We start from the raw sequence: 20,149 nt of genomic DNA, 5'->3' as shown, positions 1-20,149 counted from the left end.
TAACACTTTTTTAAATACAAATCTAACCCATGATTTTGGTACTAATGACTACGACTGGCAACTTTATGTTATCCCATAGACAAGTGCAGCAATCGTTGTGATTGTTTATGCGACATTATGGAACAGGCAGAAATCGTATGGAACGGAACAGCATTATGGAACAGATAAATCTTGGAATGATAAAATTATTTTTTTTTGAAGAAAGAGAACTTCCTTATTTACTTCCTACTCCCTTATTCACTTTCTTATGCACACCCTGATGAAAATTTCACTGAAACATTTACATTTCTATATTTTTGCTGGGAAGAAGTGGCGCAACAAACTCCACAGCAACCTACTTAGCTGATCAAATAGATAACATCTAACTTAGCCACAGTTGTGAGGTTATATCTACTTATGTGTACACCTAGTCCAAGTCGAATACAACTGAAGCCGCATTGGCGCATATAGCCGGTTACACTTTACCTTGCTGTAGCCGGTGAAACTAGGTGTAACCGTACTTCAGGCATAACAGCCGTAAAATTTAAGCAGGAAAAATAATATTAAGGAAGATTTTTTAAAAGAATAGCTTTTGATTGTATTTCAAAAGTTTGGTTTTCAATTCAATGACTATTAACGAATATTATCACTAATACTTGCAAAACGGTCCGTACAGTATCGAAGGAACTGTTCCTAAGTTCCTAGTATTCTTTTTTTTTTTTTTTAATTTTAATGGCCGACCAAGCGAAGCGGGTGTTCGACGCTTGTCGCGAAAATTCTATTTAAATTTTGCGATTTACTACCGTGATTTTACATTTGGTATTTTTGAAGTAATTCACTTTTAAGTTATTTTCGAGAAGTGGTTGTGTTTAATTCGCAGCGATGTTGGGTTCTGGGGATAGTAGTTACATTATAAAGTTGCGCGGACTGCCTTTCTCCACCACGGTGGAAGATGTCCTCGATTTCCTGAGCGGCGTCAACGTGTATAACGGCAAAGAAGGTAATCTGTTCTTATGTGGACCCATGAATCTGTAGGTTTGAATATTTTGGTAAGTCATCTCAAGATGGCAGCTTTTTTCACCCAAATTGCAATGTTCCCTTGGTTTAGTGACCTTTACCAAAAATGCCGGTAATTTAAATCCCACTTTAAAACTTCGTCTCCTACTGTTTGTATTGGTGAATAATATAATAGCAAAACACCAGTAGTTAGTCTGTTTTCGTAAGTTCCGGCTAAATACACGTAACGTGTGCTAAACTGGAATATGAAAGTACATAATAAATTCGCAGTTTAAAGTGTGTGGTTATTTTGCAAGCGTTCCAGCCGGTTTGTTGTGTGGTAATCATGCGAATTATGTCTTTTTTGTGGTCCGTTTAAAGTTGTATTTTCGTTGAATGTCGGCGGGACAGGTCGCGCGGTCATTTCGTCCTACGCCTATTTTTTGTTTGCATATTTAGCACTACTTGTCTGAAAGTTCTTCAACATTACAATTATCCATTGTGACGGTCCTATCTTGTGAGAATGTTCATTATAAACTTAGGTTTGTTCACACAAGTATAGGATTGACTACTCGCAATGATTTAACATTTTATTTTCAATTTTGAATGCACTTGTAGGATATCCGTCAGATAAAACTGATATGATAAGAGGTAGAATTCTGTAGGCAGTATCTTTATAATGCATATTTTTACTTTATGTTTTTACAAAATAAATATACCTTTGACAATTTAACATACTGTTGATTGTTTAAAATTTGTTTGTGCGATGTTTTTAGAACAATTCATTGTTTCAGGAGTACATTTAACTGAAGTGCGTCCAGGCCGACCTTCTGGTGAATGTTTTGTGGAAGTGGAAAGCCAGCAGGATGTGGAAGAAGCTCTCAAGAAGGACAAGGACAATATGGGAAAACGGTACATTGAAGGTGAGTTCAGATTTATTTAGAAAGTTCAATTTGGTCAATCTAAACCGGGAAATTCAAAAATGAGATTGGACAACTCCAATATTATTTGAAAACTGCTGATCAGATTTTGGTGATGCTTTGCAGTAATATAACACTATCATCCTAATAACAAATTAACTATACTCAAAAAATTATGCCAAATGTATTTTAGTTTAATCCTGCCCTTCTTTCAATTTTATTTGGGATTGGTATTGTATGGCTTATAAATAATAAACTAAAAATGGAATTTATAGTTGTCCAGTAATTTTAGGTAAAACAATACAGAATTTGTAGTGCAAACCAAAAATAAATGATTATTCAATCATGCTACAATATCACAATAGTGAGGTAAATTAAGGAAAAAAAATCATAGTACCTATTGTTTCATTTATTTGAATTTTTTCCCTATTTTCTTTGTTACTAGATTAATAATGTCTGTTAACAATGCTAGCAGTTCCCCATTAAATCATCATTCTTTTGTCAAATGTTAAACCAGTTTCCTCAAAAAGCAATTCAAAGCAAAATTTGCCTCCTCATTTGTTCCAGTTTTCTCCACTGACCGCCAAGACATGGAATGGGCAATAAACGCTATGCATCAAACTGATAACGGCGGTGGCTTTGACGGCATACCCAATGTATCTGATGACATGGGCATTGTCAAGCTCCGTGGCCTACCATTCGGCTGCAACAAGGAAGAAGTCATACAGTTCTTTGACGGTAAGAAATTGCAAGAATATTTCATTTTCTAAATCACATAAATGTGGGGTTGTTAGGTATTTTTGGTAGCTGTGCTGTGGGTAAAACCACAATTTTACAACAGAAAAATGCAAATCAGAATAATATTACTTTAACAATCTATTTTTAAATACAAGATTGGAGCCAAAATTGCTGTTACTATGTATATTTGACAGCCAGAAGCAGAAAAAAATAATAAAACCTTATTCAATGAATATGCTGCCTTATACAATTTATAAAACAGCCAGTACCCTGCATGAATTACCCCCAGCTGGCTACCATCTCCCACTTGGCATATAACCTGATCTTTATTTGCACGTCGGGTGGGGCAGGCCTGACGGTCGCCACGGATGGGGTCCACTTACTCTCCGACGTGACGGGGCGGGCCTCGGGCGAGGCCTTCGTTCACTTCGTAGACAAGGAGAGCGCACAAGAGGCGCTCAACAGGGACAGGGAGAAAATAGGACACAGGTGGGGGGTTACAAAGTTATTTACAATGTGCCCGCAGTTTGACTTCATGCTGTGGTGGGGATTTAGGATGGATATGGAAAAAAATGAGATAGATTTTATACATTTTTTTAATTTGGTGACATTGCTGAGATATTAAATTATAATTTTCACTGTGGCACAGAAGCTGCTTTTGCATATTTTTTGTAATTTATGTGTCTACTTCTGTATGTCTGGAATCAAATGAAGCTAGCTCCTTACTTTAATTATTAAAACCCAGTAATCCTTCCGAAGCAGATGGATTATGCAACTAACAATGGTTTTCAGGATGCAAATTAACCTATTGATAAAATAATTGTCTTTATACTTCGGCCGTTCAGAGAATGCGTTCCTGACACCTATCAGTTAGTCAGGACTAGTGATGGGCACAACATAACACTGAGTTCGTTACCGTTCCTCCAAAATGAACGGCCGCATTATTTTAAGATTATTTTCGTTTTAAATTGGCGGAATCATTTAAAATTTATATTTTAGTTATTTAAGTGGAAACCAAAAAAGGTAATATGTTACAAAGTTACAATCTGTATTTCTATACAATAAAGTAAGTACATTGAATATAGTTATATTAATCAGACTCCGATTCGCTTGAGGAGGTGGTGTCTTCATCATCATCTTCGCTTACATGTATAATTATATTATTATCAATAACTGAATCAATCCTGATATCTCAGTCAAAATTTCAACCTTTGCCCAGTCATCTCTTGTGACTTCCCCGTAGGCTTCTTTTAATAGGGTCATCATGTTTTTCGTGCTGAATGGCGGGGAAGTATTATGGCGGGCGGCGTAACCTTTTATTTGAGCCCAGATTAGCTCGATCGCGTTATATTGGCAATGATACGGTGGAATTCTTAGAACGCGATGACCGTCCAGAGCCAGTTCATCGATTTGGCGGCCCATAACACCATTTGGGGTTACCATTTTCAACCTAAATATAAAAATGCTACTTTCTTTCGCGCGTTCGGTTTGGTCATAGTTTTATTTTTATATTTCAAGTTATCTTATAGTCCATTATTTTCAAATTCTTAAAAAGAAAAACAAAACGTATTATTTTATATTATAAGTATAACTGTATAACAGATTACGATACTTGCCTGTTATTTTTAGCACAGCACTACAAAATATAAGGCGCTGACATAACCTTGTAATAGCGCAGTATAGATTTAGAAAAATTTTGTTTACCAAGTTTTTTGACACTCAGTTTGGCACAAAATTATAACATTCATTGATTATTGATATAATAATGTTGTTTTAATGCTCATCAATTGTTAAAACGGTAAACAACCAGCAAAAATATTTTTATCGTAACTGCAACGCCATTACAAAGTTACGTCGTCAGTTCAATCGCGATGTGTCAGGAACGCATTCTCTGAACGGCCGAACTATAATAGGTGTAAAGATGTATTCAATTTGAAATAGGGGAAAAAATTAAGTTTGTAGAATCCTCCTATTTACCCATCACAGCAAAACAAACCCTGGAGGCAATATTATATTTGGTGTAGTGGGTTAAGTATGGGACCTCCTATGTTATTGGTCTACTTCTATGGTTTTCTTTTATTTTTGGACAATCAAAAGCATAATTTGGTCAGATTTAATGGAATATGAGAATGGTAAAAATCATAATGGCCAGTAACAGAATGGTGGGCGTAATAGTTGCATTTTTGGGATTCATTGTATTATGGACAAAATGTATAAAGTGAAAGATTTTCAATTTCCACACTTTCTTAATGTCACCTTTGTTTCGCTCTTTTATGTTTAAGTTAACAACTAGCGGTGTACGTCATGCAAAAATAATTGACGGTCTACTGCGTTTTTATGGGCAGCCATTTTGTATTTTTTTTGTTTTATTTTTATTTGTTTTACTGACTTAAACATAAAAGTGTTGTTGTTGGATAGTTTGCTTGGGTACGGTATTGAAGGAATCAAGTACCGTATCTTGTCGACTAATCCTTAGAAGGTGGCATTTAGGGGTGTTCCTAGTGATTGGTTGTTGAGTTGTCAGAGGTTGGGAGCGCGGGGCGAGGGGAGCGGGTCGCGGGGAGAAGAGACGAAGAGGGCATCACGGACTACGGGATCCACATTGTTATATTATTACGTATAAACGTGGTATTTGTTAGTATAAGGGTTTTCAGGTTATATGTACTTTTAGGATAATAGTTTATCTTTCTATGTCTTATTTTAGCATTTTCAGCTGTAAAAAAACTGCAAGAAAGGTGTAAAATATTAACTATAAATAAATTGTAGTAACGAATCATCCATCTGAAAACACGAAAAAAACTACAGTTTTTACTATTATATGCATATAGGCTTTACATACAATATTTTCCTAAAACTGGTTACATATCAGCATACAAGTTGAACTCAGTTAAAACTAAGCTAATTAATAATCCATAACAGTTTAAATTGAGAGTTCCTCATGATTTATCAACCTTTGATAAGGAAATAACGAAAATATTGTTTAATTTTACTGATTAAAAATAATTAAACAGGATACAATCCAACACGGAAACACAATTGTACATAGCATAATTATGAAATATTATGTACATATTCGCACTTTTGTCTTTAAAAATATGTCATTTTAAAAAAAGAGACAATAATGCAACATGTGGCATCCATGGCCATAAAAAGCACCTACCTTCATAAATATAATTTTCTACCAACTCTACTTTTTACCCCGACACAACACCAATTCCCCAAAATTCTCCCCGAAAAAATATTCTCCCATTAACCGTCTCCCTTCTCCCCAACAGGTACATAGAAGTGTTCCTGAGTTCGGCAGACGAAGTGAGATCGTACACCGCTCGCATTGAGAGTGGGTTCCGTTCGTCCCGAGGGTACAGGCCGACCCCATATGATAGGAACGACCGGTTCTCCGGAAGGTTCGGCGGCAGGGGCCGAGGTTCTTTCGGTAGGGGTGAGTTTTTCTTGGTGGTGGTTATTCGCTTTGGGTGGTAATAATTGCTTTTGTGCATGGTGGATGTGTCTCTGCAAAAATAAATAAATGAAGCAGGAATTTAAGAAAAAATATCTGCTTATCCACCAACTTGAACTACCTTCCCTAAAAAGGAGGATGTTCTCGATTTGGATTTAAGTTTTTTTTTTGACCTCATCAACTAATCTGACATTCAAATCTTTATCTTTACAGCAACTTACAGTTGCTAATTAGGGTTTTTGGAATTCTTATTGGGATATACCAAAATATAACATTTCTTGTAATCTACAACTACTAAGTCTTATAAAACATGTTTTGTTTCTTAGGTGGTGGATACGGCGGTGGTCGCGGCGGGTTCCGTCGCGGCGGTGGTCACCATTGCGTGCACATGCGCGGGTTACCCTTCAAAGCTTCACCACAGGACATTGCTTATGTAAGTATATTTAGGTTCTTAGTAAGTAACTAGCTGTTCCACCCTCGTAGTTTTTCAGTTAACCAGATAAAAAATAGCATGTGTTGTTCTGTCGTATAAACTATATTTATGCTAAATTAAAAGAAAAATCACACGCAAATCTACCTTTTAGCAGTTTTCGCGTGTATTAGCGCCAACGGTTACGTGCAATAGAAATTCGCAATAGAAAATATTGCGTGTGCTCTCATAAACTTTCACCTTTATAATATTAGTGTAATTAATAAAGTCTACTGAGAATTTCAATAAATCTATACTAATATTATAAAGCTGAAGAGTTTGTTTGTCTGTTTGTTTGTTTGAACGCACTAATCTCAGGGACTACTGGTCCGATTTGAAAATTTCTTTCAGTGTTAGATAGCCCATTTATCGAGGAAGGCTATAGGCTACTTCTTATCCCGGTACGGGAAGTAGTACCCACGGGATGCGGGTGAAACCGCTGGCAGAAGCTAGTCAAAAATAATTTAGTTGACAAAAGTTAACCAATGGACAGAAATGTAAGCCTTGATTTCTCGTGATTGCAGTTCTTCAAGCCGATCCGTCCGATGACCATCAACATATTGTACGACAACAGCGGCAGGCCGTCTGGCGAGGCTGACGTCGAGTTTGAGTGCCATGAGGATGCTATGAGGGTGAGTAACTAGTAAAATTACCCAAAACCTAAATAGCTACTCAAGCTTAACAAAACTTCGTCTATGGTGGCTGAGCGATGAGACGGTAATATGACGCGACCGGATAGAGATCACAAGCAATCCTGTCATTTATGTGATCTCAATGCATGGGTGGATGTATTTGTATCCATGGATAAGTTATCAATCCATATCAAAATTATGCTAAGAAGGCAGTATATGGCTAACTACATATTATAAAAGACGCCCAACCTGCACCAGTGTTTTTTTGCTGGAAAGATTATTCAAAGGGAAAAAGCCAAACTATTAAAAAGCTTCCATTCAGCATAGAATTTACAACCTTTCTATTGTTCAGGCAATGAGACGCGACAAGAACAACATGGACCACCGTTACATCGAGCTATTCCTCAACTCTTCGCCCGGAGGTGGTGGCGGTGGCGGCTTCAAGCCCAACAGGAATTTCAGGAACAACTACTGAACCAAGTCACAGCGGTAAGCGGGTACCTGATGAAACACTGATGCTGACTTAACATCCTAGAAATTTTCTTAATTGTATGTTGTTTTTAACCAACTGTGTCAGAAAGATAGTTGCGTTTTAGCCGTATACTCATATGGCTTTGTGTATTCGAACTGAGCTTATAGTTGAAACGATTTCTTGGTTAAACTAAGATAAATTTTGATGAGCTCAAAAAGTAAATCTATGAAGATTTGGTCAACTTTCTCCTCCTTTGACTATAAAAAAGATCATTGAATATCCCTAGTCAAAGGGTTTTGATGTCAAGATTATAACGAGCCTTATTTGATCAGTGTTTCGTAAACAAGTCTCCCTTATCGCTAGAATTTTGACTCCATTTAAACATTGACTGTCATTTCGCAAGTACATTTTATTAGATTAATAAAAACTAGTACACAAAAGTTATCATGGCAAATGCAATTTTTTGACCAGCGAAAATGTTCGTACTTTATGTACGGAAGTCAAAAATATAGGTATGTTTTTACCATCTTTTAGCTAGGTAAGTCAAAATTTTGATAATATCTCATCACTTTCATTCATAATATTAATAACTGATATGCCAACATAACTGATAGGTTAGTAAATTCATAGTCTACCATAAGGTAATAATAATTAGCAGTTCTGCGTTAGTTAAATAAAATCCTACATTTAAAATAAACATTTTGAGAGAATGAACATAGCAGTCAATTAGTATTACATAATGTGGTACAATCAAGATTAAGGCAGACCTGCTAATTTGTTATCTTATGGAATACAAATATACCTTAAAAATACTTGTATAGATTTTGGTGATTGTCTTACAAAATATAATTAAAATAACTTACTGGTCACAGTTTTATTTAACAAGTTTGGATATACTTAATTTTTCGACTATACGCCATATTGGTGAAGTTTATTACGAAAGACATTTATTAAATTTATGTCGCTTTTTCAGAGGAGATATTAGTAGAGTTAGTTTATAAATTCGTTCTTTAGTGAGTTTTTCTAGCAGGAACAACGCTTTTTATTCACACTGCCAGTGAAAGTATTTTACTAGTCAAAATGGCATCTAATCTATATTATCAACCCGTTAAACTAATTTAAGAGATTACAAATATTGATCTAGTAAAATACTCTCTGAAAACCAATTCTCAAAACATTAAACGTATTAAAATGTACTTAATTAAATAAATATTATTGTATAAAATATAGCATCGACAACGAAATATGTAAATATATGGAATAACTCACTAAAGATATAAAATTAAGGCTGTAAGTAAACGGGCGATTAGTCGGACCAAAAAACTTTGAATTGTCGCAAGTATAAGAACTGGTTTATTTGCCAAAACTGATGGTTGAATTATAAATATAATATAGCCGATTAATCGTCCTGGTTTTCGACTAAACCTTACATTTATGTACTAAGTACATAATATGTATTTGGTACATAAATACTGTATACATAATAATAACATTTTAAAACTGTTTAACTATAGAACCTTATATATAAATGTGCGTTGGAGTGGATCGGGTCCAAAGTTATTTTTGTACCATTACTACAAAATTAGTTTGCCTATATTATTGTACGGAGATTTTTTTGTATTATTTTCCCGCACAAACTTTATACGTGAGACTATTATAGACACTGCGCCAATAATTATTAAAGATATTTTCTAATTACATAAAAATATTAGGCACATAACAGACTAGCTTGTAAATGGCAGTCTATAGTTACTTTAAATATATCTATGATTATGATGTGTTTATGATCAGTAAAGATAAGTGTTCTGTATTTTATGAGTCGCCTCAAGTCTTTGAAATTAGCTATCTGTTATGTGTCTTATATTATCAAGTGTTACTGAAATAAATGGTTGTTATTATATTCCTCAATGCAGAGTAGATTTTTAAAATTCTTGTACAGAGATCTGAATATTCTGTAAGTGCAATGTCTTTTAAACTTAATGCACGATACGCATTTGCGATTATTTTCCTAAAAATCGTTAATCGCAAGTGTGAATCGAGCCTAAACGCTCGCAGGTCGCAGTGTCGGCAGGAAATTGTTTGATTTTGTGAAACAGACTGTAAAGGAGAATGTTAATATTTGTTTCGTGGAATACTAGATAAGTAATTTTTACTTTAATAAATTAAACAGATGTATTCAGTTGTTTTAATGACCACCCTGAAACGACCGCATACAGATTTAAAATTCCTCTTGATAAACTAAAGCTCCCACACCCAGTGTGTGCTAGATATACAAATAAAAGATCAGAAACATGACAAAAAAACTAAATATTGTAGATGAACCATGCCCTAAGAATTCATAATTATTTTTCTTTCCCAAATGTCATGTGATGAGCGCTGACGAATACCCCCTGTGGGGCGCCGTGTAACTACCGGCTATCGAACCTGTTTACCGACGCCGCGACGAGACCACGATTAGACATGAGTCAGGCTGATCTCTCTGTAGGTATCCAATTAGATAGGAAGATTATAAATTATTGAGAGTCAGGAATAGTTTTTTATATCAGGCTGATTTTCAGCCCCGAAGCAGTTCTTGAAGGAGATAAGCCAGCTGCTCAGGACATCTATTAATTACTGTTATAGCCCTATGGAACGGAAATTCGTCAAGACTAGTAAGATTTGCGTGCTCTCTGAGGTACAGTTGCATCGCAACCAATTCCCATTTCGGCCCGACCCGGGAATAGAACCCGATACCCCGTGCACGGAAATAACAAGGCATGGTAAGATTTTTCGTCATATTTTTTAGAAAAGTTAATTGGTTTTAAAAGTTTATGTACCTACATATCATACTTCGGTACTGTACATAACCTATGACGACGGCTCCTAAGTATACTGAGTCAACTAACAAATTTTTCGAATTGCGCTTTTTTGTGTATTAACACAAATAACAATAAAAATATTGTAAATACACAAAAAAGTGCAATTCGCAAAATTTGTTAGTTGACTCAGTATACTTAGGAGCCGTCGATGAAACTGATGGCATAAATAAGAGACAAAAAGTATCGTGATCATAATCATATCGTTAATAACAGGATTTTGAATTTCAAAGTTAGGAATTAAAATATAGCTTTCCAGTTTTTACTAACTTGCAATAAAAGCATATCCTTAATCTCTTAAGTTTAAATAACTTCCAAAGGCCAAAAACTTGACTAATTGACCACATGATACCAAAATTAGTCATTTAGAAGCCACTTAATATAAATAAATTACCAATCCATCTGAAAATTACGCGACAAGAACTGCCAACTTAACTTCTTACTTAAAATACAATGTCCTAAAAATTACCAGTACAATTGTTGGCAGACTGGTAAAAAGAATGGAGTGGTACACCTTTCCATCATCTGGTGGAATCGGGCGACTATAAAAATAAGCTGGGCAAATAAATCATGAGCAATCATTAGTGGGGCTCTTGGTAGGCCGCGGTAGTGTGACGAGCGGAGCGAGCGCGGGAGCGGATAACGTACGCATGTACGCCCGAAATAATCAAACTCAAAATCATAAAATAACTTTTCATTTGAAAAGAGATAATCTTGATTGAGCATGCATGAGAAGCATTTTTAGCTCAAAAGGATGCATAAATATTTTCTATTTTAAGGATGTATTAATATCTTTATTGGCACACACGCGGTATTGCCGATTTCAACAATAAGCTTAGGTAGGTTTTTAAGCAAAAATTATCACAGATAGAAAAGAGTGGAGAAAAAAAATTAGGAAAACTGACCGTGGGTAGGGCTGCCATCCGTCCGGGTTTCCCCGGATTTGTCCTCGTTTGGAGGCCGTCCGGGGGCCGTCCGGGCGGGGTTTCAAGAAGTGTCCGGGGAAAACCCGGACATTTTTCATAGGGCCATCTTAACCTATGGTGCCTGGGTAGAGTTATTCCCAATTTGTCATTAGTACCGATTGGTCACCAACTATTTTTTCCATACACCAAATCCCAATTGGTCATTCGAGCAAAATAAATAATTTAATATTTAAATTTAGAGTTCCGATTCGTCACCCGCATAAAATTTCACGTACCGTCAGAAATAAAAATGTTAGAAGAAATTTTTAATGAAAAACTTCGATGTAGGTAAAGGTGTAGCTCTCATATAAATATAATAAAATTTACATTAAAACACAGGTGAAGACAACATGGGCATTTTATAAACCCGAAAATGTGACTCGATACTTTTTGTGCCGGTAACAAAAGTACCAGGTTCCCATAATTAGCAAAGAGATTGTATACATAAAAATGATGTATGATGGTGTAAATTGGTATGTTTATCTACAATTAGGAAAAAAACGTAAAATCCTGACACTCTTGACTGCTATACTCCTGTAAGTTATGTTGTCCTAGTACACGGTGGGTAGTTCCATGGACACTCGTTCATTGGTATATTACTTATCTGATTTATGCGATCCTGGTATTTTGGTTTTGGCCGTGCGGTGTGTGACGCCGTTGAAATCGCGATTTTATTAATAGCGTCTTGCCATATTCGGAAAAAACATAACCAACATAAATTAAAAAAAAAAAAACATATTACAATATTGTAAAGCTTATCTTGTTGACAGTACTTTTTACAAAATAAAGTACGGATGACCAATTGGGACTAAGCAAAATAAAATATTTTATTGAATGACAAACTGGGACACGTTTTTTATGGATGCCAAATCACTAAAATGACGAATTGGGCTTAACTCCCTGGGTATGCGAATTACCCGGGCGCCTAATAATGCAGAAGTCGAAGTGTCCCAAAACTCCAAAATCTACGCGCTCGCTTCGCTTGCGGCTTCTTCACTTTGCGGATTTTTTTATTATACAAGTTTAGGTGCTTTAGTGACCCAAAACTCAAAAATTTTCGCGCTCGCTGCGCTCGCGGCGACTTCACTTTACAGTTGTTTGTATTTTTCAACATTTTTTTGGTCTACCCTATCAAGAAGGTAACTCCTAGTTTCCATATGAGCTTTCTTAATTATGACCTTCGAAATACATTAAGTCACAATCATTCAATACTAGGTACTACATGAGCTAGAGACGGCCCTGACTTTTCATGTAAGGAAGGACCTCATTGAATTTAAGTAATATGGTAATATTAAAAATTAGGTCTTGTTTTATTAAACAAAAAAAATCGGACTCGTCCGGGGAAAAAATGCTATTTACGCCAAATGTCCGGGTTTTTTTTAATATTTGTCCGGGTTTGGCGAAATTCGAAATGGCAGCCCTAACCGTGGGGTATGTGGGATACATAGTAGGAAAGAGAGAGATTTAAGTAGCAATTGAAAAGTTTCAGTTCAAACATTTCAGTGGAGCAATTTCATCTCTATACGGGCCTGACCCAACAAACACGTATAAAAACTTACACTACCTATCTGTAATCTTCCCAAAAAAATCCAAACCTGTCGAAACATGCAATCGCTCCTCTCCCACTAGCACAGCAGCCCAACATTCTCGTGGACCGCGGGGCGCCGCCGGCGGCGGGTCGTCGCGGCTCCCCGGCACCGGGCACAAATAAGTAGGCGCCACGGCTGTTGTTCCTGCAGCTTGGCCGGCCATGCCACCTCCATTGCCTATTGTTATATGCCCTTAATAATCTTGTTATAAAGACAAACTCGTGTTTTGATGGGTCAATTAAGGTGACTTTAAGGCTAGTACAAGATTGTAAGCTTTTGGGCGAACGGTGACCGAACATGATAGTTTTTGTAGACCTTATGACAGGCAGTGGTATAACCTGGCATGTGTTGGTGTGATTATGCAAACTTAGGTACCTAGAACCAAAATAATCTAAGCAAAGAGCAATTTATTGTGGGAAAACAAAGTTTACTACGTACTTAGATAACTATATTTTTATGCCCCTTAATGACGGCGGTAAATCAAAGCTAACTTAATGTTCAAGATAATTTTTATCTCTTTTTTGAAAAACACGATATATTTACCTACCCATATTGCTAAATATTTGATTGACCCTCCCCGACCGCGGCTCTTAAAACAAAACAAATCAACTTATTGTAACCGGCCCGACTTGCTTTATTCTCAGAAATGCATAATTTTAATACCGCATGAATGGCAGCCAACGATAAAGAAAAAATAATAAGTTTATTGGGATGATGAAATTAACATATACCTATATAGATAGGTGAGTTTTGTAGCTAATTAGTGAATAGCAAAAACAAATGACACATCTTGACATCTCAACATAGAAACCACAGAAAACATTTTTCTACAGTCTCAAACATAATTTTTATGCACTTAGTCTAATGTCTAAAACGGCATTCATAACAGGGTCTACGAAATAGGTCTTTGGTGTCTGAAAGCCACGAGAAACAATTTAAATAACTGAAGTTTCTTCTTAGGCGCCAGACTGACAAAAGCCGAACGCCTGCTAAAGTTTCGTCAATGTCAGGGTGCAAAGGCTATAGACCTAAATTAACTAGCAATTGCTTGAATTACAATATTAGTACTACAACCACGTCTACAAATACTCAATTGAGTTAAAAGAAAACAATAGCAAGCCCTGATGTATTGTTACAGCCTAGTCGCGTCAAACAGGCGTTATCCTCCTTTTATGATACCAACTCGAGCAGAATTGTAATCAGCTGTTGTTATTTACATACATTATGATAGTTATTGACCACTAATACAACTTAAAGTTGGAAAACAGATGAAGGGTCGATATATTGGCAAGGTGAATCCTTGGATGGGTGGCTGTTTGCCCCCTTGAAAATAACCTTTCCTCTTGAACAAACGTAGTTATTAACGTTTATTACTTCTCTATACGAGAAGAGGCCATAGTCCTGCAGTGGGACATTGAAAATGCTGATGATCTTTAAACCTCCTTCAAAGTATATTTTCTACCCGATCCGATGCTGTTCCATGGGGACCAAGCTATTATAAGACAACTTTAAATTAGTAGGTAAAAGGTTGCTCTTCAAAAGGACTTTTTAATGTTTATTGATGAATTTGTGGTGTCATTTCTTAGCACAACATCAATCGTCCTCCAATATTTAACTAGCTCTACTTAAACTATTCATTGACCCACAGTCCTTGCGTATGCGCAAGCGAGCACTATACTAATGGCAATAAACATGTCTAATGCAGTGGCTACATGTAAATGTCTGTCTGTCTGTCCCGGGTGCAACTGCTGCAGGAATGCGGACGCTATGGTCTGCCAAACGGTCAATCTACGAGTTCGCTTAACGCGTATACACTTAATACCTACTGTACATATGTAACTGGTGTATTATGTTTTTTGTAGTAAATAGGAAAGACTGATTTATGTATGTCTAATTGTCAATTTCTTATTTTTTACAAATCAGAGTCTGGAACGTCTGGAACTTTGGTCTTTGCATCCGTTTTGTAGAGAAAACGTAGTGTTAAGTGTAGGCAATTTTCTATGGTGGATTCAGGATCATATTTTTTAGGTTACATAACTTTTCGGGTTATACGGAAGAGTGATATTTATTCAAAATAGAATTAATGCACTAAAAGTGATTGACAGCCGATATCACCCTTCAAAGTGAATTTAAACTGTCATCTCTGCGGCTCTGCCGCCATATTATTACTTCATCCTCCAATTTTTCTACCCCTCTCGTGTCCCACATGTTCTCAATAGCTAATGTACCAAAATAATCAATATTAGGTGAGTGTAGTTGTTTATAATAAACGGCGAGCGATGCTGCGTCGTGGCGGCGCCGGCGGCGGCGCCGACTGCGTCGCGAGCGCGGCGGCGCTTTGTGGTGCGGCCATGAAAAATGCGGGAAGCGAGTTGGTGTAACTTGTATTTATGCCAACTTGGGGGGCTTCTAAATTGTAGGAGACACATATATATACCTTTAGGACTAAATGGGGGACAAAGTTAAGGTTATTTTAACGCCGCAATGTTATTTTTCGTTTTCAACTTTCACAGTATTTTTTACATTTCTATACTTATCGAAAAAACAAAAAAAAAAGTATCTCGGGTACAAGTCTACAATTGGGTGGTTTATAATGATTAAATGTAGGGGGGAGTTTTTAAGTAGTTAGGAACACTGGTTAGTTGTATCCACTGATGACTGCAGCCGGATGTCGACTTCTGAGGACAGATCACCGTCACTTTCGTAGAACTCAATTAAGGGGTTCGTCTCAGTCTGTTAATGTTTAACATAAATTCTTGCTTCCTGTATGTTGTGACACGACTTTATCTTTGTTGTGAACTTTTTTGAGATTGAAGTACTTAACAGTTATCAGCTAAAGAGCTCGTAACTCATTAATACTTTAATGCGGAGAACAAATCTACAAATAAGTAACCATGTCATATGAAAAGATGAAACAGTTTAAGATAGGTGTGGGAAAATGTTTCCTTTCAAACTCCAACTCAAAATATTTATTTGTTTATAGTTATTTAATTGAGCACCTGTTATAATTAATGTTTTGTATAGTAAATCTATCTAATCTAATCGAATTATTTAAGAATGATTTACAAAAAAAAAAAACTGTCAAAAATCCCATAATCATGCAACTTCAAACCCGCCCACTTCCTGGCCCCCGCATCACTGTCCAACAGTTTTTTAATGTTTGCATTGCATTGTGGCACTATTATATAAATTAGGAGCGAGGGGGGGGGTATTGATCCTTTGACATGCCGCCGAGGGTTGGAAGTCATCCCCTAAGGACATCCGGTATATTTAAAATACTGTCATCGCTAAAAATAGAAATGATTTGCTATTTGTTTAACTTATTGAAATGCTATCGGCAATTCTTTTTGATCTAGCCGCGTCAGCTGATAGTAATGGTTATTTATGTATTAAGATAGTGGGGTAGGTTAGTAATAGTCTGAGAACTTGGTGTGTGGAAACTTTGTGTCACCGTTTTTATGACACACATCTACTCATAACTACGCCAATAATACAAAGTAGGTATGTCAAACTTAAATTCAAAAAATCAAAATCAAAGTAGGAACTATTTTACCTCTTTTTCAACTATGATTCCAGACAAAAGTTCGTTTAAAGTTTAATTGCAAAGGAAGTCATCATCACCTGCCTAGCTACATCGGTGTCGGCTGTTTAGTCTGACTGAATGCAGCAATTTACAGGAAGCGGCTATCTGAACTCACCCCAGTTACCCGCCAAACCTGATACCTATGCTCTTGTACCAAGACTCTTAAAACAAGTAGGTACCTTATTAATTCAGTAGCTTTCATCTTGGTTGCATCTTAAAACAAACAGTGTATTTGGACCATTTATTTAATGAGAACTAAGCATCGTTAATTTCACAATGACTGTAAACCTATAAGCATCACCAGTAACTGAGAATTCCACTGACTCACTGACTGAGAATTGTATTTCAACTGGTTTCCGCATTTTTCCTCGTTCAGTCAGCTATAGCTTTTCTTTTATTTATGACTGACTAGCTTCTGCCTGCGAATTCGACTGTGTGTCTTCAGTACGGTGTCCAGTTACCAAGAATCTTAATTACTTTTGAAAAAGATAAAAAAAAACTAGTTTTCGTGATTTACTTTGGTATGTAGTAACTTTAAAAAAAGGCTAACAAAGTTCTAAAGCTCTTATGAAAACATTTACCCCTATATAACATTTTTCTTTCAATTACTAAAAGCAAAACGATTTCACTTCTACGTGCAATAAATCTTATGTATCTCTAATTAATTTAACACAACCAATTAATTAATCACAAGGAGAGCTTTGGAAATGGGCCAAAACAATAATTATGTACCATAAACCGTATATATTGTATACTTTTCACAATTCCTGGTCAATAATGTCCAAAAGGGAAGTAAATAATACTTCGATTCATCTTTCCGAGACGAAGGACGTTGGGCATCACTCAGGATCACTGATGCGTTCACCGAGTCCCTTTTTATAATATTTTCCTTATATGTAGTTATTATTTATCGTTTTTTATAAAAATATGGACGCACAAAATGTTTTTGTTTCCGACAGCAAACTTTTTGAAAATCGTTTGTGTCTTTTGGTCCCAAGATCGAGTGATTTCATAAAAACTTAAAATTGGAAACAGAATTTGCATGGGTGACCTCTTATTTACTAAAGCTCAGTAGGTAATATCCTACTAATCATAAAAACAAATTCTATACAGCCAAACTACGTCAAAGACCAGTATCAATGAACTTTACCAGTCTTGTTTTCCCAATAATTTCAGCAAAACAGTCTTATTTATCGTACTATATTTAGACCTAATCATAGCAACCTAGCTACTTATTAAATATCAATGAAAGCACATTACCGATCCAAATTATTTTTATTGTCAAGAATCATGTGAATGTGTCAAGTTGGCGCCTGAATTTGGCGCCAAAAAGTAGCGTCGGTGCGTCGCGTCGTCGCGGCCAAGACGTAAACAATTCAGCTAGTGCTAATAATTCTGTTATGTTTTACTATTGATTAATTATTTGGATTCTGGTTATGATATTTGATGAAAATTGGACGTTACTAAAGTGTTTGATATAATAGAAATTGGCATTTTTGTCCTACTTAAAACTTGGGAACCTAAAACAAAAAATTACAACCTCAGTTTTGTTGGGTACCAATTTAGAGTTCCTTATAATATAGATCTTTTAGTTCAAATGGGTTTTCAACTGATCAATTATTAACAAAGCTATCGGGTTTTTTTTCAAAATGCATTTTATAAATTACATAAAAACTCTTTTCATGTCCTCTTTTCAGTCGTCAAATTCACACGTTACTAATAGGAGCACGTTTACCAACAGACACATTCCGATGCTGTACCAATAATGATTGATTGCATCAAATCGCAGCTTAGCCGAGGAGATCTCATTAGCAAGTCGTATGAAACAAATATAGGCCAACAGTTACAAACTGAAACTTACACGTTTCAGGAATTTCAAAGATAACATAGAAATACTCAAACGTAGGTAACTTAAAGTTATACTTTAAAAGTATATGCACGAGAAGTTGTAATATACGTGACAAACATAGATAGAAGGATCTTTCAGCAGACTTTAAAACAAAGTGGCGTTTCAATTTTCGGCTCATGCTTTGTAAAACTCATTTAATTTTAATTGGATTTTTGATTTAGGATTTGATGGAAATCGGGATTGTTTTCCTATTAATGCTCTGAAAATGTGGAAAACAGTTTTCCACAAATATTTAACACGAAAGTTTGTTCGAAGGAGTCTCAGATCATTCTATGTTTGAAGAATCTAAAATCATTGTTGTTAAGTTTAAGATTTTATAGCCTACTTTCAGCAACTGAAAAGGAGAACTGATATTTATATACTGATATATACATGAGATATTATGTACAGACAAATAGAGATATATGCAGTTTAAGATTGAGCCTATATAATTAGGGTTCAAAATCGCTATATCTGTAAGGTCGTTACAGCAACTGAAATCTATACAGTTCACCTCCTGAAACATGCACAGTTACGTACCAGGTTTCAGCCGATGGATCTTCAAACCGTGACTATACGCAAGCGTATCGTAAATCAAACTAACTGAATATCGATGAGAGCTGCTGAATAAATCATTACAACCCACCGTTTAACCATATCATCCTCCGAGCCTTTTCCCAATCACGTTGGGGTCGGCTTCCAGTCTAACCGGATTCAGCTGAGTACCAGTGCTTTACAAGAAGCGAGTGCCTATCTGACCTCCTCAACCCAGTAACCCGGGCAACCCGATACCCCTTGACAACCCACCGTTTAACATAATACCATATTTAATTAATGTAAAAATAATCTGTAGGAAAACTGCCGGAGAAATAAAAGAGATTTTCATAACGACGACCCCGTTGCCGCAATTTTAAAAACAACTGCCGAACTGAAGGTCCTGGGTTCAATCCACGGAATGGTTAAGAATTTTATGTGATGAGCATGTTTGTTGATGATGATTTTTGTAAAAGGTGTCCTGATAAACATTCATACAATCATTCATACCTTCCTCGGTGCTCCATTGGTCTAGTAGTCGCAGTCCGCGACTGGTGTCAAAGATTCGATTCCCTTACACTTTAGTTCACATTTCATGTTTTTGTAACTAATAAAATCGAGCTAACACAATAGTTTTTACGCAATCATTTCAGCAGTTTCATTACAGTTGTGTATGAGAAAAAGTTTAGTTTTATGCTTTGTGTGTGAAGTTGTAAATATTTGTAGGTATTGTGAAATCTTCTCATAGAGGTAGTTATTGCTAAGTATTATTTTCTTTGTTTTATCACCTCAATGGTTTAGAAGCTAATTGTACCTACCAGTTAGTCTGAAGCATGAAGTCTGGAGTTCGATTCTCTGATTAAGTGAACGGGTACTGATAAATATTATATTTTTTTATGAAACAACTTGAAACTGAACTCAGAACTTCAAATAGGTACGAACTCCTACATAAATTGTAACGTTAGTAGGACAGAAAATTTGGACACTTACCTACAGAACAACCTCCATCAGAACTTACTCAAGTAATTATCATTAACACCCGTCATAAAAAAACTTCTAAAACAAAAACAAG

At 36.0% G+C, this 20,149-nt stretch overlaps 1 protein-coding gene across 2 annotated transcripts; it reads left to right on the top strand.

The window, feature by feature from the left end:
* The first annotated feature begins 517 nt into the window (after positions 1-517).
* LOC110378255 (heterogeneous nuclear ribonucleoprotein H2) lies at positions 518-9,838 on the top strand. Of its 2 annotated transcripts, none has more exons than XM_021337440.3 (8): positions 518-979; positions 1,770-1,898; positions 2,463-2,633; positions 2,984-3,122; positions 5,909-6,072; positions 6,417-6,523; positions 7,084-7,191; positions 7,544-9,838. In XM_021337440.3, the coding sequence occupies exons 1-8, from the start codon at positions 862-864 to the stop codon at positions 7,664-7,666; spliced, it is 1,059 nt and encodes a 352-aa protein (XP_021193115.1). In that variant the 5' UTR covers positions 518-861; the 3' UTR covers positions 7,667-9,838. The 2 variants fall into 2 exon arrangements, with proteins under 2 accessions (XP_021193115.1, XP_021193116.1); XM_021337441.3 differs by having other exon boundaries at positions 519-979; positions 5,909-6,066.
* The last annotated feature ends 10,311 nt before the right edge of the window (positions 9,839-20,149 follow it).

This window comes from Helicoverpa armigera, chromosome 14 (genome assembly GCF_030705265.1).
Source record: "Helicoverpa armigera isolate CAAS_96S chromosome 14, ASM3070526v1, whole genome shotgun sequence".
Taxonomy (NCBI): domain Eukaryota; kingdom Metazoa; phylum Arthropoda; class Insecta; order Lepidoptera; family Noctuidae; genus Helicoverpa; species Helicoverpa armigera.
Note: the sequence above shows the minus strand (reverse complement) of the source record. Positions and strands in the feature narration are given on the sequence as shown.

What these genes read in the sequence shown, in the direction of transcription:
- LOC110378255 (XM_021337440.3), top strand. Translation starts at nt 862, where the DNA reads ATGTTGGGTTCTGGGGATAGTAGTTACATTATAAAGTTGCGCGGACTG. An exon ending in CGTGTATAACGGCAAAGAAG is followed by an intron (nt 980 to 1,769) that starts GTAATCTGTTCT and finishes TCATTGTTTCAG; the next exon opens with GAGTACATTTAACTGAAGTG. An exon ending in GCCATGAGGATGCTATGAGG is followed by an intron (nt 7,192 to 7,543) that starts GTGAGTAACTAG and finishes TCTATTGTTCAG; the next exon opens with GCAATGAGACGCGACAAGAA.